Raw genomic sequence first — 25,951 nt, 5'->3', positions numbered from 1 at the left:
CCTACAAGTCCAATCAGTCATACTTCTTGTTCAGCCAATCACTTCGACAAACAAATCTGTTTACATTTGCAAAGATAATGCTTCCCACTTCTTGTTTACAATGTCACCTGAAAGTGAGAACAGGCATTTGCATGGCACTGTTGTAGCTGGCATCGCATGATATTTACGTACCAGATGCACTAAAGATTCTTATGTCCCTTCATGCTTCAACCACCATTCCAGAAGTTAACAGGTTCTGCTGGAAAATGATCCAAAGCAGTGTGGACTGACGCATGTTCAGATGTGTGTATGAAAACATCTTCTGTATTTTCCACAGTATGCATCTGATGAAGTGAGCTGTATCTCACAAAAGCTTATGCTCAAATAAATTGGTTAGTCTCTAAGGTGCCACAAGTACTCCTTTTCTTTCAGTGGAAGGCTGATTTTCTTTTTTGGTGGTTTGGGTTCTGTAGTTTCCGCATCAGAGTGTTGCTCTTTTAAGACTTCTGAAAGCATGCTCCATGCCTCATCCCTCCCAGATTTTGGAAGGAACTTCAGATTCTTAGACCTTGGGTAGAGTGCTGTAGCTATCTTTAGAAATTTCACATTGGTACCTTCTTTGCATTTTGTCAAATTTGCAGTGAACGTATTCTTAAAACAAACAACATGTGCTGGGTCATCATCAAAGACTGCTATAACATGAAATATATGGCAGAATGCGAGTAAAACAGCAGGAGACATACAATACTCTCCCCAGGAGTTCAGTCACAAATGTAATTAATGCATATTTTTTAATGAGCGTCATCAGCATGGAAGCATGTCCTCTGGAACGGTGGCTGACGCATGAATCTTTAGCGCATATAACACATAAGTATCTTGCGACGCCAGCTACAACAGTGCCATGCAAATGCCTGTTCTCATTTTCAGGTGACATTGTATTTAAGTAGTGGGCAGCATTATCTCCAGTAAATATAAACTAACTTGTTTGTCTTGGTGATTGGCTGAACAAGGAGGACCGAGTGGGCTTGTAGGCTCTAAAGTTTTACACTGTTTTGTTTTTGAGTGCAGTTATGTAACAAAAAAAAAATCTACATTTAAGTTGCACTTTCATGATAAAGAGATTGCACTACAGTACTTGTATGAGGTTAATTGAAAAATACTATTTCTTCTGTTTATCATTTTTACAGTGCAAATATATATAATACAAAATATAAATATTAATACAAAATATAAAGTGAGCACTGTATACTTTGTATTCTGTGTTGTAATTGAAATTGAGATATTTGAAACTGTAGAAAAACATCCAAAAATATATAATAAATTTCAATTAGTATTCTATTCTTTAAATAGAACTGTAAATTCCAGCATTCATTTTTATCTTACAAAATAAGTATCTTTTTATCTTGATCACTGTTGGTACCAAGTTTTTTATGTTTTGATACATTGTGATAATGCTTTACACAGACATCTGTTATGCATCCAGCTCATAAATGACCTTCAGTACAATTTACTGTAGTGTGTAGTATACAGAGTTATTTGGTATCCACAGGAACAGTTACCAACTGATGTGAACTTCCTTCCCTAAAGAGCTTGTTTTGAATAATAAACTATTCCAGGGGGAAACACATTATCTTGTCTAATCAAATGTTAAAATGAGGTTAATTTCATTCCAGGGTTTTACTATGTGTTACGGAAATGTGTGTGACAGTGACCTATCATTAAGCAATAACCAAAAAGAAAGATGGTGAAAACTGAGTAACAGAGACTGCACATATGAATTTATAGCTACATTTAAAACTGTTTAAAGAATTAATCAAAATAAAGGTAAGTGCACACCAAGACTTCTATTGTTTAGTAAATACATTTTATAAAACATTTATTTTTAATGTAGCCTGTATAAAAGGTTTCTAACTATAAGTAGCATAACTTGGTCATACTCTATACAGTTAGTTTAAAAATAAAAAAGTCTAAACTAACAGCAAAATAAATTGTTCATGCAATATTAACATATTTTTATTACTTTCACTCTATGGATATTTATTCCACTGACTATTTTCTGATTAGTTAAAATTCAACCATATGACAGAAAAAGTATGTGCTTTTTCTTAAAAATCAACTAATCTAGCTAACAGCACACACATGTAGGGCAACATATTGTTGCGTATCAGAGAGCTAGTGCCAAGTAAAAATATAGCCCTTCCTGGTGTCTCCTCTTCTGCTATAAAACAGAATCAACCCAGCAATCCCCTAAAGTTATTGTGCTGGGAAAAAAAGCCTGGAGACTCTCCCTCCCAATTTCTGCCAGCAGGGGAAAGGAAGGGGCACGAGCAGTGAGGGAAGAGGAAGAAATGAAAGGAAGACATATCAAAACCTTTTTCGAACCCTCCCCAATCATCTTCTACAAGCCTCTTACTGAGTGGAGGGAGGAGAGGATCCCACAGCCTGGCAATCAGCTATGGAGAGTGGGGAAAAACAGGATGGAAATTAGTTTGCTGGCACTCGAAGAGTAGTAATTAGGAGGAAATAATATGTAAAGCTATTAAAAATATACCGTACTGACTGCAAATGACTACAGCCTAGAGACAATGGATATTTTACTAAGTTACTCTTTGGTTAAATAGATTCCCAAGACTGAAATATTACCCACAATATACAACAGCAATGTCAAGAATTATTTCAATATCTAGGCAATATTTTACTTCTGTTGACCTCAGAGCCAGTCAGTCAATAGCTCTATACTCAATATTAACAGTACACTGATGAAATATGTTTGGGTGGTATAAAAGCCTTACTGATTTAAGTCTGAGATAACCACATTACTCACAAATGGCAAAAAAGACAGTTACCTTTCCTGTAACTGATGTTCTTTGAGATGTGTTGCTCATGTCCATTCCATATTAGGTGTGTCTGCTCACCGCATGCACCGGTGCTGGAAGTTTTTCCCTTAGCAGTATCCAGAGGGGAACAGTTCTGGTGCCTTCTGGAGTGGCACCAGCATGGTGCAGTACAAGGGGTGAGGCCGGCTCCCTCCACCCTCAGTTCCCTCTTGCTGGAAACTCCGACAGTGGGAAAGGAAGGCGGGTTGTGGAATGGACATGAGCAACACATCTCGAAGAACACCAGTTACAAAACAGGTAACTGTCTTTTCTTCTTCGAGTGCTTGCTTGTGTCCATTCTATATTAGGTGATTCTAAAGCAGTATCCTTGGAGGTGGGTAGGAGTTCCTGGACATGTAGATGGCAACACAGCTCTGCTGAACCCTGCATCATCCCTGTTACTGATGCCATAATGAGTGGTAAACATGTGGACAGAAGACCATGTTGCGGCTCTACAGATGTCCTGGATCGGGATGTGCACCAGGAAGGCTGCTAAAGATGCCTGTGCTCTCGTCGAGTGGGCTTTGACAATTGGCAGCAGCGGAACCCCCGCCAGGATGTAACAGGTCCTTATGCACACGGTGATCTAATTGGAAATCCTCTGCGAGGACACCGGGTGACCCTTCATCCTATCTGCTGTAGCGATGAAGAGCTGCGTTGATCTATGGAAAGGCTTGGTACGTTCTAAGTAAAAAGCCATGGTCCTTTGGACGTCCAGCGCATGAAGACGCCTCTCTTCACTGGTTTTGTTCAGATTGGGACAGAACTCTGGGAGGAAGATGTCCTGGTTCATATGGAAGGTGGAGACCACCTTTGGCAGGAAGGCCTGGTGGGGCTGCAGCTGAACCTTGTCTTTGTACAAGACCATTTATGGCAGTTCTGAGGTCAAGGCTCTAATCTCAGAGACTCATCTCACCGATGTCACTGCCACCAGCAATGCAACCTTCTATGACTGATGGGAAAAGAAGCAGGAACCCAGAGGCTCAAAGGGTGTGCCAGTGAGCCTAGAGAGAACAAAGTTAAGATTCCACTGTGGGACGGGAGCCTGTACCTGTAGGAAGAGTCTCTCAAGCCCTCTCAAGAATCTGACCATCATGTCATGGGAAAAGACCGTCTGTCCTTGGATCGGCAGGTGAAAAGCAGAGATGGCCGCAAGATGCACTTTAATGGAAGAATGCTCCAAGTCCTGTTTCCTCAAATGGAGCAGGTAGTCCAAGACAGCCTGTATGGGGGAACACGAGGGAGAGATGCCATGCTCAGACGCCCAGCAGGAAAACCTCATCCACTTGGCCAGGTAAGTCAATCTGGTTGAGGGCTTCCTTCCCAGGAGGAACTGTTGGTCTCCTTCCGAGGAGGTCCGTTCCTGCAGGTTCAGCCACACAGCATTCATGCCGAGAGGTGGAGGGACTCGTGGTTGGGGTGTCGGAGCTGACCGTGGTCCTGTGACAGCAGGTCCGGTCAGTTGGGCAGGGGCCAAGGAGTAGCTGCTGTCAAGCACATAAACGTGCCGAACCAATGCTGGCAAGGCAATACCAGGGCGATCATGATAACCTGCACTTTGTCTCTCTTGATCTTTGCCAGGACCCCGCTGATTAATGGAATCAGAGGGAACGTGTATGTCAGGCTCCCTGACCACGACAGGAGAAAGGCATAAAAAAGGGAGCTTTTGCTTAATTGTTGCTGAGAACGGAACTGTTGGCATTTCCTGTTCAGTCTGGTGGCGAACAGGTCCACTTGGGGAGTTCCCCACCTTTGGAAGATCATGCAGGCTACCTCTGGATGGAGTGACCACTCGTGGTGAGAGGAAAAGTCCCTGTTGAGCTGGTCCACCAGCATATTCCTGATGCTGGGAAGGTGACAAGCTTCCAGATGGATTTCACAGCTGATGCAGAAGTCCCACAGACAGAGCATCTATTGACAGAGAGCCAACGAGTGTGCTCCCCCTTGCCTGTTGATGTAGAGCATTGAGGCTGTGTTGTCCGTATCACCATGCCTGACAGGTGGGGGCAGGAAGACTCCGCATGCTAGCTGTACTTCTCGGAGCTCTTTGACGTTTATGTGCAACTTCATCTCCTCGGAGGACCACATCCCCTGTGTCTGGAGGTCGCCGAGATGTGCACCCCGGCCGAGGTCCAAGGCCTCTGACACTAACTCGATGGAGTGAGGGGAGTTGTCGAATGGAACTCTTTCCAGGACTGTCCTGTGGGCGGTCCACCATCGCAGCGTAAGTGCACTCTGCCATGTGGGCCAGTAGGCGCAGACAGACCTTGGCTGTGTCGTCAGAGGGAACACGGAGACTTCCGCGATGAGGTTCGTCAGTGTGTGGAACCTGTCCCGCAGCAGGAACGCCATGGCGCAAGTCGAGTCAAGGACTGCTCCAAAGAACTCTATCCTCTGCACTAGTGTCGACTTTTTGTCATTTACCAGAAGGCCCACAAAGCGGCATGTGGCTTGAAGCACTGTGACATCCCTTTGGACTTGAGACATGGAACTGCCCTTGATGAACTAGTTGTCGAGGTACAGGTAGATCTGGATCCACCGCACCCAGCTGTAGCAACCTCTTTACCTTCTGCACAAGGAGACTCTCGTGAGGGGGTCCCTGAAGAGGGACGGGGAAGGCGGGTGGGAAGGGTAGGTAGAAAGGAACTGGAGGGTATAACTCTGTTCCACTGTGCCGAGGACCCATTGGTCCAAGATTATAGTGGTCCAAGATTATAGCAGTCCAAGCAGGCAGGAAAATGGAAAGGCGGTTGGAGAACACTGGGACAGATGGATCCGGGGAATGAGTCTGGCAGGTCGCCCTCAGGCACACCCTCAAAATGACTGTTTGGCCCCTTGCTTGTTATGGTTTGAGCCTGACTGGGCAGAGGGTGGAGGCGGGTGGCGCTTGTAGTCCTTGGCTCATTTGTGGGGCTAGTCCTCCCAAGGCTGGCTTCCCAGGCCCTGAGGCTGCTGCGGTTTGAACCACTTATGTGCTAGGGCTGGGACGTAAAGACCCAGAGTTTTCAGGGTGGTGCGGGAATCCTTGAGGTCATGCAACTTGCCGTTTGTTTGCTTGGCAAATACAGCTCTGCCATCGAAGGGCAAGTCCTGCATTGACTGTAGGGCCTCAGAGGACAACCCAAAGAGGAGCAGCCAGGAGGCTTGCCACATGGAGATAGCAGAAGCTGTGGTGCAAGAAGCAGCAGCAGCAGCGTCTGATGCCACCTGGAGGGCTGCCCTGGCTTTGGTCATGCCCTCATTGAGGATCGTTCGGAACTCCTTCTTGGAAGGCTCAGGGAGCGACCCTTCGAACTTGGCCATGGCTTGCCACATATTGAAGTCATATCAGCCAAGTAGGGCTTGGTGGTTGGCCACTCTCAGCTGAAGGCTGGAAGATGAATAAATCTTACGTCCAAAGAGATCCAGTCTCCTCGAGTCTTTATATTTGGGGGTGGCCCCGAGTTGCCCTTGCCTCTCTTTGTGGTTAACCACCTCTACCACAAGCAAATTGGGGGCAGAGTGGGAGTATAAGTACTCATGTTACTTGGTTGGCACAAAGTACTTGCATTCAGCCCTCTTAGAGATAGGGGCCAAGGAAGAGGGGGTCAGCCACAAGGTATTGATGATTTTGGAAACCCCTTCATGAAGGGCTAGAACCAACCTGGCAAGAGCCAAGGAGCAGAGGACATGAAACAGAGTCTGAGGGCTCTTCCAGTTCCTCTGCCTGAAACCCCAAGTTGGAAGTGACCCTCTTCAAGAGTGTCTGACGCACTTTGACGTCATCCTGAGGAACCGGGCAAGGGGGCCCCGTGATAGCCCTGTCTGGAGATGACAAGGATGATGCCGGTGCTGCGGTTGGGGTTTTGGAGACTGACAGCATTCAGCAGATCTGCGTCAGACACCCGGCGATCCATGCCTCATGCTGCTCGACCGATACCGGGACGTCAAATGGGACCGGGAGCCACTACAGGTTGTCTGTCTGGAGGAGCCTCCTGAGAAGGGTGACGACGGCCGGGCGATCAGCGGTCTCTGCTCCCCGATCAGTCCCGTGATTGGTCCCAGGCCCCTGGAGATGGCTGGGGCTGGTCCCAGAGATCTTGTCAGGTGGCACATGCCCCAGAGGGTCTGTGCCAATGCACTGGCGAGCAACGCCTTGAATCCCTTGATCGGTGCCCCTGGTGCTTGGACCAAAGGGGGCTCCGCTGAGCCTGCCTCTCTAGTCCTGAGGCATGACAGCTTTGCGCGGGCAAGTGATGGTGGGACGTCCCTCTCAAAGGGGAATGGTACTGCTGAGGTGAGGACACATGCATAGGTCCCAACACGAGTTTTCCCCAAGACCGGGATACCGCTAGAGCCGGTGTGGGTGGCACCGGGAGTGTCAGGATCTCCTGAGCTGCTTGAAGGGCTACAGGCGTCAATGGCACCTGAAGCTGGTTGTGTCCTGCACCGCTATCTGGAGTCGCAGGTAAAATACAGGATGGGCTGCACTGCTCAACTTGAGCTGGGGCCCGACTTCCTGAAGGGGGCATTGAGCTGCCCAGCACGGGTCGTGGCTCTCCCCCAGCCCTCTCCTTTCCCTTACAAGAGGTAGGAGATCGTCCCTTCACATTCTTCTTTGGCTTCATGACTGGAGCCATGGAGGGAGACTGGTGCTGGCTCGTGGATGGCGCCGGCAGAGCACTGCAAACGGAGGCCATGGTGCTCGGGGCGGAGTCAGGCAGCTGCTCTGATGCCGGAGTGAGTTCCAACTCCATTAGGAGGACCCTTAGATGAGTTTCACACTTCTTCTTTGTGCTAGGTTTAAAGGACTTGCAGATATGGCACTTGTCACTTATGTGCTCTTTGCCGAAGCACCTTTGGCAGCTGATATGTGGATCGCTGAGGGGCATAGGCCGTTTACAGCGATCTCAGGGTTTAAAGCCTGGGAACCAGACCGTTCAGGACTAACGAAGAGCTGAGAACTACTAAGGGGGAAACTAAGAAGCTACTAAGTATATACAACTATTTTACAGGTTTTCAAAGTTCGCAAGAACAGAGAATGAAACAACGCTAGCCAAAGCAGCAGATGTTCCAGCACCATCACTGGCGGTAAAAAGGAACAGAGGATGCGGGGAGCTGGTGGCACCCCTTATATTGTGCCACGCAGGCACCACTCCAGAGGGCACCAGAGCTGGTCCCATATGGATACCAGAGGGAAAAACGCCCGGCACCGGTGCATGTGGTGAGCACACACACCTAATATGGAATGGACATGAGCAAGCACTCAAAGAAGAAAAGGAAAAAAAAAATCAAATCCTAAAGTAGTAAGATGTACCAGACTGTCTATTAAAGGAAATTTTCCTTGCCTGTGTATTTTCTTGCTTTGAGATCTTCTATTCCAATCCAGACAATTACACAGAGTTCTACCCAGACAGCAACTGAAGTCTTTTAATGAAGTCATCTCTCTATCAATAGAAAGATATAGATATAAAGGACATGCCAGCTCTGAGACTTCCATTGAAAACTTCAAAAGGAACACTATAAAGTTGAAGTCTGTATAACTCTCAAATTCTAAAATCTAATTTTAAATCAGAATTTCCTACAGTGAGTGAAACTAGTTGATTCATTGGTACACTAGATTTCAAAGAAACAAAATAAACAGGGAAAGAAAATTTCTTCTCTCTTCACTCCTATGAACTAGTCCAGATGTTTGGGAGATCCCAAACAATGAACTAATATGCTACGAACCCAATTTTCAGAAGTTCTTACTAATTTTGTGGGTCTAGCTTCCGACACATAGGACCATATTTTCAGAGGTGTGATGCACCCACAACTCCAATTAAACCAATGGAAGTGGCAGGTGCTCAGCACTTTTGAACATCTATAGTGCTTAGGAAGCTATGCACTGTCTCCCAGGTGGTTGTCTTTCAGATTTCCACCAGAGAAGCCTTTCTTCTTTCAGAGATCCCATTGATATGATTGAGTGTACTTTAAAAGCCTCTAAAACTTCCTTCCCAACACTAAAGTCAGCTTCTCTGATCATCTCTTGAATTCATCTGGAGACGGTCAATTTGGAAGTGCCCTGACCTTTCTTGGACCTACGGCACAAGAGGAACTGCCTCCATGAGTTCCTAAATTAATCTCTCTTGTCCTTGTAAGTAAAATATGCAGGATCTTGACAATATCCAGACAACATAGTGGATTGTGGCAAAGAGTAGCCAAGGTTATCTGGTGCTTCAGATTAAGTGTAGTCATTGTTTTAGGTCTAAATTCAGGCAGCATTTTGATGACATTGTTTTAGTGGAAAAAAACATACATAGCTTCTAATTAGACATCGCCTGAAACTTCCCTTCCCTGACAGCAGAAGAAATGGTGAGACAAAAAAGGATGTTTAGGGACAGTATCCCAAAAGGTTCAAAGGACCAAAGAACAATCAGCACTAAATTCAAGTCCCAGATGAAGATAAGGATATATTTTATTTTTCATACACACACACACACACACACGTTGCAGTCCTAACTTCTCCATAACTTTCAATAATCAACACATCTGATGGCTAAGGAAATAATGATCCAGTAAGCACCAGAAACTACATTAGCTGTTCAGCATAGTTTAACGGGGAACTCAAGCCAATGTACAAGGCAGTCCGAAGCAAATGGATGAGCTCTGTCTACTGGAAGGGATCCACTCCGCTCTGCTAAATTAATGGGGGACAGGAGGAGAAGAGTTTTCTAAATATCAGAATAAGCCAGGGGAAAAAAAGGGTTTTCAAGAGCGCCACACTGTACATCTAACTTTGCCCAATTCATAAAATTTCTTTAGAATTGTGGGTTCCATAGACAAGTTATAAACATGAAGTGTGGTGCAGAAACAAATGAGGGGTTAAATTCACTAATATCAAGTTATTTGCTGTATACTTTATAAAGTAGCCTTTATAGGATAGATAAGACATAAATGCTACGCATAACCAGTAGTCTCGACACCACAAGGACTCTGACCCAGAATCAACAAGACCTGATGGCAAGTAGTCTGACAGGGCTCTGTACATTTATGTTTACCAGTTCTGCATGCCACAGCTTCCTTAGCCAGTTCAGCACTACGTAGAATGTAGGTTCCAGGAGACGTACCTATTTTCTGTAAGTCCCTAGCAATCACAGGCCAGGCAGGAAAAGACAACAGGATGAAGCAGCACTTGTACTGCCAGCCTGTTTTATTCTGGTGTCTTAAGGTATGTCTACACTGCAGCTGGCTTGTGCCAATTGACTTAGGCTCATGGGACTCCAGGCTAACGGTCTGTTTAACTGTGGTGTAGAAACTGAGCTCTGCCCCCGACCCCCTACTTTGCAGGGTCCTAAATACCAGGCTCCAGCCTGAGCCTGAATATCTTGTGAAGACCCGCTAAACCAATCACCGATCACTCTCCCGTCGACTCCTGTACTCCACCGGATCGAGAAGAGTAGGTGGAGTCAACAGGAGAGCATAGTGTGGACCTCACGGTAAGTAGATCTAAGCTATGTCAATTTGTGTTATGCTATTCACGTAACTCAAATTGCGTAGCTTAGATCGACTTTTCCCTTTAGTGTCGACAAGGCCTCTGTCTCTTTCATCACAGATCCATTTCTGGTATTCCTTGCCTATTTATGTGGGCCAGAGTTGTGTATCTGACTGGTTTCTGATGAATATATTCTTTAATCTTACTTGGAAAATACTGAAGGGACAGTAGGGCTGTCTTAGATCTCTGGATGGGCCATTTCCTCTCTTCTAGTAGTACCACCGGCTTTTAGTCACTCCTTTGCTCATGTGAAAGTATCTCAGTACTGAAGAGATGTGGAAAATCTAAATATGATACCCCACAAGATCCTTTCTTTAGGTTCTTAATACTCACCTATCATGTAAGAAACCGTCAAACATTAAGACAAGTTTTAGCAGTTTCTGATAATCCTTTTAGACACTGCTTTCCATTGGGGGACGAAAAACAGTTTACAGGAAATGTAAGTGAGCCTCAAATGAAAGTGAGCCTATGAGATTACTCTGAGGCTTGCTGCCATAAATCTCAGTATGACAAAGTACAAACGGGATTAAATGTGTAACAAAGATCCAAAACAAGAGAGAAAAAATTCATGCTGGAAACTTGAAATGATAAGGCATTTGCTTCTTTACTGTAAGCAATGCTCGAAGACCTCAGTTTCATGATTCTTTAATTCAAATGTAAATAATTTTCAACAATAAAAAATGAAGTCTCCAAATTTGCATGGGACTAAAGTGAGCAAGATCCCATAACATAAGAAACATTTGAGAGACCTCCTTGTTGCCAGTAAGACCAAGGCACACAGGCACCTCCATTCCAAAATTTTCCAGGAGTAAAGCAAAAACTGAACCTGACACTTCACCTCAATTATCACCTCCTTAGTAAGACGGACACTGACCACTCAATGATGAACTGCTCTCCCAACTAAATCCCGGGAAGGAGAAGAAATCTTTTTTCCTTGTTTATTGTGCACCTATGGTTTTCTAACAAATTACAGAACTACTTAATCACTATCTTAGCTGCTGTTCTGTGTTTTGACACAGATCAGCTAGTCATCCTTCCTCCTTAACATGGTTGCTAATAGCTACCTTGCTCTTAGGAAAGGTTCTTAGAACTGTGCCCAGGCCAAATGGAAAGCCTTCCTGGAAACACGGCCCAGGATAGCAAAGCACAGGAACTGCTGATGGGACTAGAGAATTGGGACATGAAGAAACCCAGGGAACCACCTGTTAGAACTATGGACCCAGTGCTTGACAGTCCTGCTGCTGTTTGATTTTTTGGGATGAGTGGAGGGGAAAGACCATGCTGTACCAGTACCTTTCCCGATTCATATATGCTTTTTCCCCTTAAGCAACAGACTAGAGAAAGATTCCTGGAAGCAGGGGAGCTGGAACAATTTGTATAGTGGGGGTGCTGAGTGCCATTGAAACAAACTGTAAACCCTGTATATAACAGAAACCACTTCAAGTCAGGGGATGTGGCAGCACCCCCAGCACGCCTAGTTCCAGCACCTATGCCTAGAAGGCCATAGAGGAGGCAGACAGGTGTTAGGTTGGAGCGAGTAAGAGGACAGAAGCGTGATCCTAGGAATCGGGAAGGTCAGGGGGCCATTTCAAAACTTGAGCTGGATCCCAGGTTAGTGACCATTTTTCCATGACAGCATCTCTTTCCTTGCTGGGATACTTCAGAGTTAGAGCTTCCCTCCCCACCCACACCCAGTTCAGGCAGAAAAGCCCTTGCTGACCTATTCTCTGAGTGAAATTAACTAGTTTGTCATTTTTTAAATGGCAGACAGAAAAAAATTAATATTTTTTTTCAGTTCAACCTAGGTAACCTGACAGTATTTAGTGGATATCATAATATTTCTTTGCCAGCAATATAAGATTCCTCCTCACTCACCATAACATACAAATATATTTAACCTTTCTTCTTCTTTAACATTTCTTGTTGCCATTTTAATGTGGCAGTGAGCCAGTTTTTGGGAGTGGATTTGTTTTATACAGACAGATCCCTCAAAAGTGTTTTACAGCTTTCTAATTCTCCATACTGTGAAAAAGCTTTGAGAAGTGAAACTGATTTACTTGAGCTTTCATCACAGCACATAGGTCATTTAGCAGAGCACAGACAGAGGGAACATAGATAAACAGAGGAGAAAAGTAAATTTCAAAAATATTTTAATAGTGAGCAGAGGCCTCCTCAACCAGCAACCCCTTCCCTATTTCTGCTCCTTTTGTCCATCTACAGTACTCTTTCCCATAAACCACATGTTCTGAATCATTTAAGATCTAAATTGACATAAAAATAACACATGTTCTGCTGCTTGCAGCATTTCCCCAAGGGAGATCAAAAAGTTCAAAACATTTTTTTCAAGTGACACAGAACAACAGGAATGGCAAGAGAAAAAACTGTGACATCATGGTATTTTTAAACATCATATTTCTCTAAAAAGAATAAGGGTTATTACCAATGGCCTTCTCTAATGCTACAGCAGACTATCATTTCCAAAAAATGTAAATAACAATGAGCAGATCTGAAAGCACAGAAATCAACCAATTAACAATGGCTAGTTTAAACAGCAATTGGAGAGAACTGGATGTTCCTTTACCTATTTATAATACAAATAAAACTAAAAGATAATGTATTTATTGTATACGTTTTCCTTAATCCTATTTAGGTTTCTGTAAAGTGCTGCTTGGAAACTTGAGGGCGGGGAGGGAGGAAATCTATATAGAATTTCACCCTGCATATTATCTGTTTTTCCTTTTGTTTTAATTACTAAGTACTTTTACATGAAAAACAGAATCTCTGCTCCTCAGCTGGTTCATCCTGTTCTTTATTTCCCAACTGGTGTTGTTATCTTCTGTTTACAATATAATAATTCACTCATCAACGGAGGCCTCATCTACATGAGAAAGATGAGCCATTGCTGACAATGGACATCAGCCATGGGTGAAGCTGAACGAGTGCTGAACAAAGTTTAGTGTAAGTGTATGAAAGACAATGTTCAGCTCCATTTCAAGAAGAGGTTAAAATCTCACCAAGTTCTAAAAAATAACTCATGGATCGGAATTAAAGCTGTTGTGGAGAGATGACTATACACTCATTTCTTTGCAATTGATAATAATAAGCCTACTATGTGGACAGATTTAAATGGCGCTTACCTTTGAATGCATGAGGATTTTCCCCATCCCTTTCTTCCTTAAAATTACAAAAGGGATAAAAGCTAGCCTTAACTACGCACAGGGTAACCACTTCTTCTCAATACACCACTGCTTGCACAGGACAGAACCCAGCTCCTCCAGCTCTAAAAAACACAGGCTTCTACCATCTAAGCTGAAGGAAGAATTCTGGTAGCTGCCAGCTACTGAATGGTCCTTACATTCCTTAAGGTACAGCCACAAGTCAATGGAGGACAGCATGTTCACATAAAGAGAGCCCTGTCCGATTCTTATCCATAGTGTCCGCTGCTAGTCCCAGTCAAGTCAATGGAAAAATACACCCTCTGTCCTGAATGAGCAAAATTCAGCCCAGAACGCCTATTTATATGTAAATATAGCTCAAAATTAGGGTAGATTCTGAGCAAAGCCACATGACCGAAAATGCTGTAAAGATAGAGCTGGTGATGGAACTGGTTTTGTTCTTTGGGAAAACCATCCACTTCTACCTAAATTCATTTTTCATCTCCTCCCCCACCATGCCCCCTACCCAGAATTTTAATTCTGCAAATAAAAATATTTTAACTCCCAAATACTGACTGTGCTACTGCATTATTTCATATGGTTTTCTCAACTAAAATTTTACAAGAAAACATAACCTGATCAAGCTGGCTATTTTTAATCTAAGGTATGTTGTTGGGTATTTGCCTGACTCTGAGAAAACAGGCTGTAAACAGAGGTACAAAAACAAAACTAATGTCAGGTAATTTCAATAGACTACACCAGTAGCATGTAGTTGTATTAAACATTAGTCCATGGTAATAACAGGCACTGCTATGAAATATCCTTTCAGCTAGATAGTTAAAATTGTAAAACTGCATCAGAGTGATGATGTATAAGGCAAGGAGGACAAACTGTAAATATTACTCCAATATTTGGACTATCAGGATCTACAATTTAAACAGAATGACATTTAGTTAAATAATTCAGTGCATTCATTGTTTTAGCATCATGGTAACAACCCTGTAAGTTAAAGCTGAAAAGACACTTTTCCCTCTATGGTTTCTGTTAATAACACACTCAAATACTTTTTGGGATGGAAATTTCTCATCTTACGCTGGAAAGCTGCATAAAAACATAGTACAAATAGATGGGAAGACAAGAGGGGAAGGTTGATCTTTTCTGTACTATAATAATTCAAAGCTATATTTATTTTTCACAATATTGAGGTGGGGAAGATGCCAAAACCAAACATGGAATTCAAAACCTGCATCAAAACTCTACCCCTCCCTGCCCAACTCTTCTCTCTCCTCTCACTAATTGTGACTCCACTGAGAGATGATGCCTGTGTTTGTCTATGGCTCCCCGCCAGAGCTTTACCCAGGCAAACCATTGGGGGCCTATGTAGTTTGCCATTTCTCTCCTGCAGCAGAAAAATGCTATTTTTTTAAAATAACAATTGCTAGCTGTTGTGGCCTGGAGACTTTAACTGTAATGAATGTGCTGTATTAACTCTTCTGAATAATTTCCATGAGACTGGAGGGAAGAAGAAACTTATTGCTTTATTTCCATTCTGCATAGTATCTAAATCAACCCAAGATCAGGTTTACTTTTCCAAGCTTGAACATAATATAAATAACGCCTTCATCTTAAAGGAAAGAAAAGCATTTAAATAAGGGAAATTTATTTGTAAACAAGAAAGCTTGGGATTCATTAAGGGAACTATATATTATAGTCAAGTTAAATTTTAATGCTCAGGTGCCTTGAACTACAAAAATGGAATCATCATCAAGCAATCAACATTTAAAAAAAATAAAATCAGATTTGGATATTTCTGGTGCACTAGAACTGTAACATCCAAGGCTTTCATTTTCAATATGGCCTTGCAAATAAACTATCCTTGTTTAATTTTGTATTAAAAATAATACAAAATAACATTTCTTTTGATTCTCTCCCAAAGTACTGATGACCACCTAACAATATTACAATAAGCAGTAAGTAACAAAGAAAATTAAAGTATGTACTTGCTCTCACACATGCGACATGCCCACTCGGTTTCCTTATACATCAACTAATTAGAGCAACTAAGACTCAGTGTATTAAGTTAATGGAAAACAGACATCTACACTAAATCTGTATACATACATGTACTAGAGGAAAGGAAGCACCAGAAATTCAACTTCAGTGTCAGTTGCTAATTAATTGTTAGTCTGTATCACAAAACAAGTGCTACTGGAACCAAAAAGAAATCTCATGCTGTTACATCAGTGCTACTTTTTCCAATATCTCCAGTTCTCACAATGTTCACCTTTGTGCAAAAGAAAAAAAAGTGGCTACCAATTGCATTCATATGTATATTATTTTTCCACGTCCTAAGTGCCCCTTTTCAGTATCCTCCTCCTATAGTTTTGGAAGTGTTAATCCAAGGAATTTCCTTTCCATATTTGAGAAATAATACATTTAAGAAAAAAACAAAAACAATGTATTGTTAAAGTTTCAGTCTATATCTTAGAATTTGAAGAAACCCAAAAGATATAATTCTTTAAAGAGCAAGTAGGTTTTTAAATTTTGACTTGGTAGTGCTGCAGTACTTAAAATGTGATGCTCAGAGGAAATTATAAAGACTTATGGCCCTCTACCCCCATCAAAAATAGTAAGTAAATCCCTAAAGTAACGTCATTAAGAGAGGTAACAAAGCAAACTCAAACCAAGCCATGTCTGCCAATATTCACACTATTTTTTCCATCTATTTTGACCTTTTCACTTATAGTGTGGTACATTTTCTCATACCTAAAGAACATGCAAACCTTATGAAAAACCACAAATATAAGATGGTACTATTACACGATTCTTTTGGGGGTTAGATCAAGCATGAATTACAGGAAAAAATAAACATTTTGTGGACAATTGGGGTGTTAACTAACTGAGTGACACCAATTTTTTTAACCATTTATGGACTTATTCATATAGTGGTTTTCATTTTTATTTAGGTACTTATTTGGGATACAACTTTTATTACACAACGGTCTAATTTTATACTCTTTGCTCAAGCAAAATGAGTTCAACACTTGTTACATATATTGTGTCTGTCAACAATTACTAGACTGTATTACAGCTCTGAATAAGGTTTACTAGCACTGTTTTAAATGATATGATAAAATGCTTGAAGAATGTCTATGGAATTTTTAAACCTGACCACAAATATTTTCCTGGTTTTTTTTTAAAAGGTATCAACATACAATGTTGATTTTTAGGGGGAAAATTGAAATGATGCTGTGAAAACCTCAAACTACAATACCCGAGTAAAGTGCAATACACTAAAAATAAAGATAATTTTAAATATTTTTTACTGTCAATATCTTCATTAATAGTTTGCTTTTAAAGGACTGCATTTGAGAGCAGATTACAGATTATTACACAACTGTGTTCTAAAATTATATTTTGGACTAGCATTCTAAATTCAGCACATTTCTCTTTAGAGAGAAAGAACAATTTTCTGTTTAAAAAAGGTTTAACAAAGTGCTTCATATCTCTAACAGTATTCGAAATTTTTAAAAAGTGAGGAAAACATTCTTTTGAGACCCCTAACAAAAGCGATTTGCTAAATTGCACCAGCATTCATGTTAACATGTTTTCTATATTAATCAGTGCTTCAGTCTGATTAGCAACTAAAGTAACATCAGAAAACACTTGACTACTCAGTTTTAATTACTATACTTAGCTTCTCCACTACCTGTTATATGCATACCTAAGGTTGAGTTAAACATTCTGTGGAATAGAAACAAGTGTATATATTTAGAAAAAGAGCTTAGAACTACTTTAAAGATCTAAGGAAAGCAAAGGAAAAAGGCAACTTGTGGCAAGCAAGTTTGAAGTGCCTATTACATTCAAATATTTCATTGAAGTTCAATAGTCTTTAACAAATACATGCTTATATAATACATCATGTTTTTCCACAGCTACTAGCATAATATGCCCTTAATATGTTCAACCCGCTTCACGAAGGGCAAAAAAACCATCAATACAGGATTTAAAATGGCACAAGTCAATTCCTGTTAACTTTAACAAATATCAGCCAACACTTTGCCAAAAAATAAAATAAAAATCCTCTCCTAAATACACCACAGATGTTTCCACTTCAATTGTAAAATCCCTGTGCAGATGCTATACTTAACAGCAGTATAAGAATAATGGTATTAGACTTATATAATGCAATTGTAAAAAAACTGAACATACAATATATACATTAAGTACATAAATATTTTGACACTTTCTTCCTTTTCTTTGATTATGTAAAGTCCTGCAAAAATATAATGGTCAAAGATATATTATTAATATTCATAAGGTTATGCAAAAATATACCTACAAATTACAATAATAAAGCAATGTGTTATTAACTGTATCAGTCAGCCCAAGGTAAGTTTTTTTGGTAAAAATATGTGAACATTTAGTAACGTAAATGTATAGCCTCATGATTCTAATCAAAAGTAATGAAAGACAACACTAAAATAGGAAATTGGAGATAAATTAGCAAAAAAACCCAACCTTAAGACAACTTCACTAAGTAAAATTAAACATTTTAACATGTAAAATTATATATTTCTGCACAAATACTATGGAGGTACACTGAAGAATTTAAAGACATTACAAAGCAATTTACTCTTTAAAATTAAAAGAATTTTTACAGCACTAGTGAGGTTAGATCTTCTGCAGTTATTTTAAATAAATAAATAGATAAATAAAATAAAAATCTCTCAACAACATGTAGATTAAAAAACAAAACAAAAAACCCCAACCACTTTGCCCTCCCTCATGCTAGTCCTTTGTCTGAAGATGAAATCCTGGCCCCATAAAAGTCAATGGAATTTTTACCATTGACTTCCAATGGGGCCAAGATTTCAATCTGAGAAAATAAATTTGTTTTCAATGCACTTATTTTATGAATACAGCTTTTCAAAATTAGAACCACAATTAATTCATGTACTTTAAATAAGCATATCCAAGTATACCCAGTGTATCATAAATATACCTAAACTATTCTCCAAAAAGTTTGGCCCTATTGTGGCATCTGTTTTTAAGGCGGAAATCCTCGTATTTCAGTAGGGACTTCTTAAAGATGAATAGGACAGTACAGTCCTTTTATCACATTACATGTAATTTATTTGAAATTCATATTACACCAGGAAAAAAATTTATATCAAAGACTAGACATTGAAAACTATCTAAAAATGTTTGGTAAGTTTTTAGTGATTACTGAGACTTCTTTTATTGTCCTAATAAATTTAAAATATACTGATTGAAATCCTTGCCTGATTGAAATCAAAGGCAGAGCTCCAATTGACTTCAGTTGGGCCAAGGTTTAACCCAGTATCTTCAGAAATTAAAAGAAAAAAAATATATATATATATATTTACTTTAACTATTATAACATCCATACTAGTAAAAACTTGACTAGCATTTCCATAATAAAAAAAAGAGTTACTTTATCACATTTGAGAAGATAACATATTACACTGCAAATGTAACACCTGACCAAACACTGAGTTCAGTGATTTTTTTTTCTTTGTGCAGTTTTAAGTGGACCTGATAGTATACATCAATGATTTATTGATTTATCAAATATTTAGACTGGCTTTCCTGTTTCAGGTGGCCATATTCCATATTTCTAATGTTAATTATAGAATTACTAAAACTTAACAGAAGATGTATAATTGAATATCCTCCCTGATACAATACTCATTTTAATATCTGTCCTTATTTAAAAAATGGGTCAAATGCTATGCCAGTAGAAAACATTATTTTACTCCAAGTTACAAACTTTGGACCTTATCCTGCTTCCACTGAGGTCAATGACAAAACTCGCTTTGACTTATGTTATCGTAAAATCAAGCCCTAAAGCATGGATTTTTCAATCTCAGAGCAAGTCTAGACTACAAAATTAAATCGACCTAAATTGCGTCGATGTACAGCCACTGCAATAGCTTTTGCATGTTCATGCTATGCTCCTCATGTCAGTGGTGTGTCTCCTCACCAGGAACGCTTGCACCGATTTAACTGTCAGTGTGGGGCATTGTGGGACAGCTTCTGAAAGGCAGCAAGTTGATGTAAGCAATGCAGTGACTACACTGATACTGCATCGACCTAACCACATTGACCTAAGTGCTACGTCTCTCAAGGTGGTGGAGTTATTAAGTCGGTGCAGTGGGTGAGTTACATCAGTGGGAGCTACATTTTAGTCTAGATATTTACAAAGTTAGGTCAATATAAACTGCCTTATATCGACCTAACCCTATAGTGTAGACCAGGTCTCAGTCTTACTCACATGATTCCCTAGAAGCAGAACCATATTAAAAAAGATATTACCTAGCTAAAATGTAGATACGTTAAAAGTACTAAATCTAGGAAAAACAAAAAATGTTTTTGCTTTCCTCTAAATCAGCATTAGTTTTCTTCTTTTATTTTTTGAGTACCATTCTTATTTTTAAACAGCTATATCACACCATTTCAAATAACCTTTTTTTCTAAAAGACAGTTTAATCTAAAAATAACAATAAATTGTTCTGCACTCCTTAAGTTTTCTTAAAATCAAAGTAGATTTAGAGTCCACATGGAAATTAACATATATTAGTTATTCCAACCAAAATTTCCAGTTGAACCTGTCAGGTTTGCTAATATGTATAGTAAATAATTACTCAAATTTGCACTGCTATCCTTATTAATGTAGATATATACTGTGTGTGACTGAGAGAGACAAAGAAAAATATAGAACAAGTCTGAAGATAAACAAAAATAAAAATGCCACACTTTAGCCCACTTTAAGACATGGAAAAATAGATACACTTACAAAGACTTGCAAAGGATGCTGTATATTAATTTATTTTATACAAATTATTAAGGGGCAATATTCAAGAAAAATAAATGAAAAACCAAAGAAGAAATCAAATGCTAAAGTTAGTGAAATAAACTTCAGAACTCAAACATAAATCAAAGACTGTTTAAGTCAACCTCAAATTCCATTTCAAAAAGGACTTTGTCATTTTCAGTAACTCATATCCACCAAGTGAACAATCATACAGTATGTGGGTGTACCCTGCAGTTGCAGCTTTCTCAGCGTCTGAGTTCTATGTTAAATTGTAACTCTACAAGATGTCTGATTATTTATTTATTTAATTTAATATTGAACCTTCAAAGCACTAGATTTACCAGAAGCAACAAAACTACACACCAGAGTATGTTAGTAATATATTAAAGGAACAAGTATTATTCCCCTCCTCCCATTTCCACCTGCAAGTTAAACTGGCTTTAACAGCCTGAAGACACCCTACAGTAAATGACTGCTTTGGCAATACTGATAAAACAAACAACTCATAAGCTTTTAACCAATGACAGAAAACATTATTCAGTCTTCATTGTATCCAAAACAAACTGCTATTGATATCCACATTTTAGAATTAATTAAAAAATGTACGATTACAGACAATAAAACTCCACTAATACTCAAAACTTCTAGGCAATTTCTTTCACACACAATGAAACACACCATCCATGTTTCTATAAGCAATAATTAACATCTAAAGAACAAGATAATCCAATGTAAATAGCAGTATCCATCTGCAAATTAACCTAAATAACATACTTTGAATTACACTACCGATGAGTGACTACAACAAGACCATCAATAGGTTTTTTACATTTCTACCCAGCCCTAAGATGGCAGCATTCATGCACAACTAAAATAAAGAATTATATCTCCTGTTCTCATTGTTCACTGTTTATTCCAGCAACATAATACAAAATTTGAATAAAATAAATACATAAGTAAATAAATAAATAAATAGGTGATGAAGACACCTTAGTTGGCCATCAGATATTTCAAGTTCTTAGTATGAAAATTAATAAGAATGAAAAAAGCTACACATACATTCTTAAAGCTACATACATTATTAGTTTCTCTGTGCTCCTGTTTCTTAAGTATATATGGTAATTCCTCAGACTGATGTCCTGCTGTACCAAATTATGCCCAGAAAACTAGCTTTCACAACAATGCTAAATTGAGACACTGAAATTTCAAATAATCTTAAATTTCTTTGCATTTCGTTTTCCTCCTTAAAACAAACAAACAAAAATTACTAAAGCACAACTTAACAACATTAAAAATAGGCGCAACACCATACAATGTTAAAACAGGTAACTGGGTGAGAATGCTGCAACAAACTTGTTTTAGCAAACACTTTCCAAATGGTAAAGAAGTCATTTCATAAATCAAAGCCAGAGTTTTGTGTTCTCTTTCAAAATTAGGAAAAACAGCTTTTTTTTTTACTCTTACCTGTGTATAGTCAAAGTCAGAAAGTGGAGCTATACTCTTGATGTAGTCCATTCGAAATTGGTTTTCTGGATTGGCCAGTGGAACTGGGGGTATTAAAGTGCCCATTGCTGAAACTATAGTCTAGAATTGGATAAAACAAAAACAGACACTTTAATCTGGCTAAATCTAAAATACAGGATCAATAGAAGATAATCCAGTCTGATCAGCAAAATGGGATTTCTCTACACAGTCCTAGAGAGCATAATACTTTTGGCTTCCAGTGTACAGAAGCATTTAAGCATAGTATAAAATGTGTTCTTACCACAATCGCATCTTTAACATTTTTCCGAATATCCAGTATTTTCTGTTTCTTTTCTCTGAATTAAAACAGAATTAACAATTTAATTTCTCTCTCAAACCAATTCATTTAAATTGCATTCAGAATATTTTACTGACTGCTTATTTGCTATTTAACCTTTATGACAAGCTGACTGAAAAGAACAGTAAGAACAGTTTCCATCCATCACTTTTGCACATTCTATAAAAAACAGTGAAAATAGATCTCTGCCTATTCTGTCACATTAGATAGTCATAACCACATCTGCAAAGCTTTCCTGGTGGGATTGGAAGTCATTCCTTCATTTCTATAGCATGCTAAATCTATTCCCCTACAATTTAGAACATATATTGTATTGTTAAAAACCTTATATATCTAAAATTAGCACACAATTAATATTAAATACTGGCAATCAGTTTTTCAGAGAGAAATCATGTAACCCAAGAATACATGATGATTACATTCACGCAAATTGGTTTCAGTTTTATGCTAACCACCACCAGAAAAACCGCAGCAGCCCCGTCATCCTGTGTATGAATTGATATATATCTCTATATTGCACACAGATACAATATTAGTTATTTGCTGCTATGCAAAAAGTAGTCGCCATGTTGTTGCTACACAGGGGCCTGTCAAGCGCTGCAGTAGCAACAGTGTAAAATACAGTAGAGGGGCAGGAGCAGAAAATACAAATATATAATAGTAGTAATTCCTTGCATTTTTCTTTGTTTGCAAGCCAGTGTCAAACCTCCAACACACACACAGGGTGGAGGAAATAGATAAATTATCCAGTGTGTTGTGTGTTAATATGTTTCAAATGTATAGTTACAAATAGAAGACACAAAATATCAATTATTCTTACTCTGAATTAAATCCATTGACATGCAGGATCCTCATTTGTTTCACAATAGTGCTTTTTCCTGACTCACCAGCTCCTGGAAGAAAAAGACAGAACACTGCCATGTACACACGTTTTTTTTTGGTGACATGTTAACAGCATCTCCCACCTCCAACAGCATTTATATACATGTATCCATGTGGCTCCCACACAGAGCTCAATCTGTGCACTTTTCACATATTGCTCATTAAAATTGCCTGCATTTTTTGTATCTTACACACACACACACACACACACACAAATCACATAGCTTTTCCGTTATACCCCTACCATGGGGAGCGCAGGCAACTGCACCTTCATCTCCCCCGCCTTCCTTACCCAGCAGGAGCAAACGATGTGTGGCTTTATAAGCCAGTCTCTCTTTCTGTAACTGCTTCTCTATTTTTTTGTTAGCTTCTCGCTGCGCTTTCTCATCGATACGCTGATCTTCTGTTTTGCTGTTGCCCAAACACCCCATTGCTGCCGCTTAGGATGGATGTCAAATTGTGCTCTTTCTATAGAGATTTATTTACAGGAAATATGTAAGAGATGATAGGTATTTATATCCCTGCGACGGTTTCTCTTCTCTTTCTTCCCCCGGTCGCTCAAATAAAATGGTCTCTAGTCGCTTTCTGATCAAACACCGTTTGTTTTTTCTCCCCCAAAGAGGTACAAGGAGCAACGGGAGAGAGCAAACGCTTTTAAGCTGAAAAAAAAAATCTGTACAAAAATGTCTAACACACAACGAAAGCGAGAAGAGCTCCTCCTGGAAACCAGCCTAACGCTGCTCTCCTCTCTCCCTCCCCTCCACACACACAATCCCTATATTTCTCTGTAAAGGTCTATTTTTGTCTTTCTGTGCTCAGCACTGCCTCTTTCTGTGAGACCAGGAAACAGTCAAACTACAAACCTCACACAAGCGAAGAGAGAGGGAAAGACGTAAAAACTGGATGTACCTGGATCGTATTGGATTTGTCCTGCAGCCTGCTAATTTTTTACCCCGAAAAGCGCCAAACTGTTTCACAGAAATAGAGTTCTAGTCTTAGTCTCCTACTTAAATTAATACTAATAAATAACATAAATAAATAATCTAGATCCTGCTGAATCCCGGAAAGCATGATTTCTACAAAAACCCTGAGCCAGTATCTGGAGCCTGCCAAATTTTGGCCCCAAGATGCCAAATTCTGATTTTCTTCATAGAGAAGTCTAGCCCTGTGGCACCAAATATGTTCTGTGGTACCAAATATGTTCTGGATTTTGGTACATCAGACCTGCAAAAACCCAGATCTCATTCATGGATCCTACCCTGTCAATTTAATTTTTGGCTTTCAACCCCTCCCCCACACCAAAATTCCTTGGCATTCATAGAGAACAAGTATAACTTACTGTACTAAAAAAATCTGGATTCCGATACACCCCAGTACATGATTGCCACAAAAATCCAGCTCCTGCTCCTGGATGTTGGCAATTTTTGGCCCTAAACTCCAAATTCTAGTCTAAGCAGATAACAAGGGTAGCCATCCCTCATATTACACTGGAAAGAATCTGGCTCCCAGTGCACCCCCTCCCATAGCACTGAAAAACATGTATCTGGTTTCTTCTACATCCTGCCAATTTTTAACCCTATTCTCCCCAAATCTGCTATCTAAATAAAGAAAAAAATTTAGCAGCTTCTTAATGCCCCCCAAAATTCAGATTGTTGTGAACTGGCACAGCAGCACCACAAAAATAGATATCCAGCACCTGGATCCAGATAGGAAGAACAACAACAAAAGAAAAACTTTCTCTCATTCTTTCTTTTTTTAAAAACTTAAATCCCCCAAATCCTACCAGCTAAATAGAGACATGCAGCTGTCACAATTCTACTGCATAATCCAGTGTATCCCCTATTCAATACCATATAATACATAATATCCAGCATCTGAAACCCGCTGAAACAGTGTTTTGCATTGGCCCCAAATTGTATCATCAAAACAGACAATCCATGCCCTGTGACGGCTCCTAGTTGGCCAGCAAAACCCAGCCCCAACATCTCAGTGCAAGAGCAATACATGCACAAAAGGCACGTGTGTCCTTGCAGAATCCAACCTTTTTTTGACCACAAAGCTCTAAATTCTAGTCTATACATAGTGACCAAGCATAGTTTCTCTTAGTCTACTTAAAAAAAAAAAAAAAATCTAGTCCCTGAGCCATCCCGGCAGACATGCACTTTAAAAAAAAAAAAAAATCCAAACATGGACCCAGATCCAAAAAGGTATACCCCCATTTTTCATCTATGTCCCCAGAATTATAATTTCTAGACACACAGAGAGAATCACCATTCATTTACATTTACAGTCCTTAACTAGATTTTTCAAGTGCTCCTATGTAAGGATGGATCAGGGACCAGATTTTGACACAGTGAAGTAGGAGCAGCTATACTTGGGGTAAAATCCTGGCCTTAATGAAGTCAATGGGATTTTGCTATGTACTTCAATAGGGATTTAACCCTTGGTCTTTATTTAACAGATCGTAGATGTTTGTCGCCAAAAGAGAGGCCCATGTGGGTTTTCACATTGCTTTTTCACTGAGATGTCAGAGCATGGAATATTTGGATCAAGTAGAAGCAGCAACATGAGCTGTATATTTTGACAGTTCAATTTGGGAACTAGGGGCTAAAAACATGGCAGGATCCAGCAGGTTCCGGTGCCGAGTACGTGTCTTTGCAGTACAGTTGAGCAGGAAAGCATCACAATCTGGAGTTTTGCAGCAGAACTTGAGAAGCTGCTCTTCTTTATTTAGTCTGTAGAACATTTGAGTTTGGGATTTATAAATAAAAAGGTCTAGCTGGATAAAGGTTTTTGCAGTGCTGCTGCATTACAGGGTCTGCTGCATTCTGGAAGTTATTACTCCCCCCAATTCCTTAGACAGTTGAATTTGGAAGATTAGGGTTA

General features: G+C 39.8%; 1 protein-coding gene across 3 annotated transcripts in view; it reads right to left on the bottom strand.

Annotated features, from left to right (window-relative positions):
- The window catches only part of GNAL (G protein subunit alpha L), a 314,144-nt gene that overhangs the window by 166,286 nt on the left and 121,907 nt on the right, over positions 1–25,951 (bottom strand). For 2 of the 3 annotated variants that reach the window (XM_073331612.1, XM_073331614.1), the window contains exons 2-4: positions 23,004–23,076; positions 22,127–22,181; positions 21,826–21,945 (exon numbers count right to left, since the gene is read on the bottom strand). In XM_073331612.1, coding sequence (XP_073187713.1) covers positions 21,826–21,945; positions 22,127–22,181; positions 23,004–23,076 — 248 coding nt within the window. Of the gene's footprint in view, positions 1–21,825; positions 21,946–22,126; positions 22,182–23,003; positions 23,077–23,357; positions 23,945–25,951 lie in introns of those variants that run through there. The other variant, XM_073331613.1, reaches the window with a different exon arrangement.

The sequence above is a fragment of the Lepidochelys kempii genome, chromosome 2, assembly GCF_965140265.1.
Source record: "Lepidochelys kempii isolate rLepKem1 chromosome 2, rLepKem1.hap2, whole genome shotgun sequence".
In the NCBI taxonomy this organism is placed as follows: Eukaryota; Metazoa; Chordata; order Testudines; family Cheloniidae; genus Lepidochelys; species Lepidochelys kempii.
This window is presented reverse-complemented; position numbering and strand designations above follow the sequence as displayed.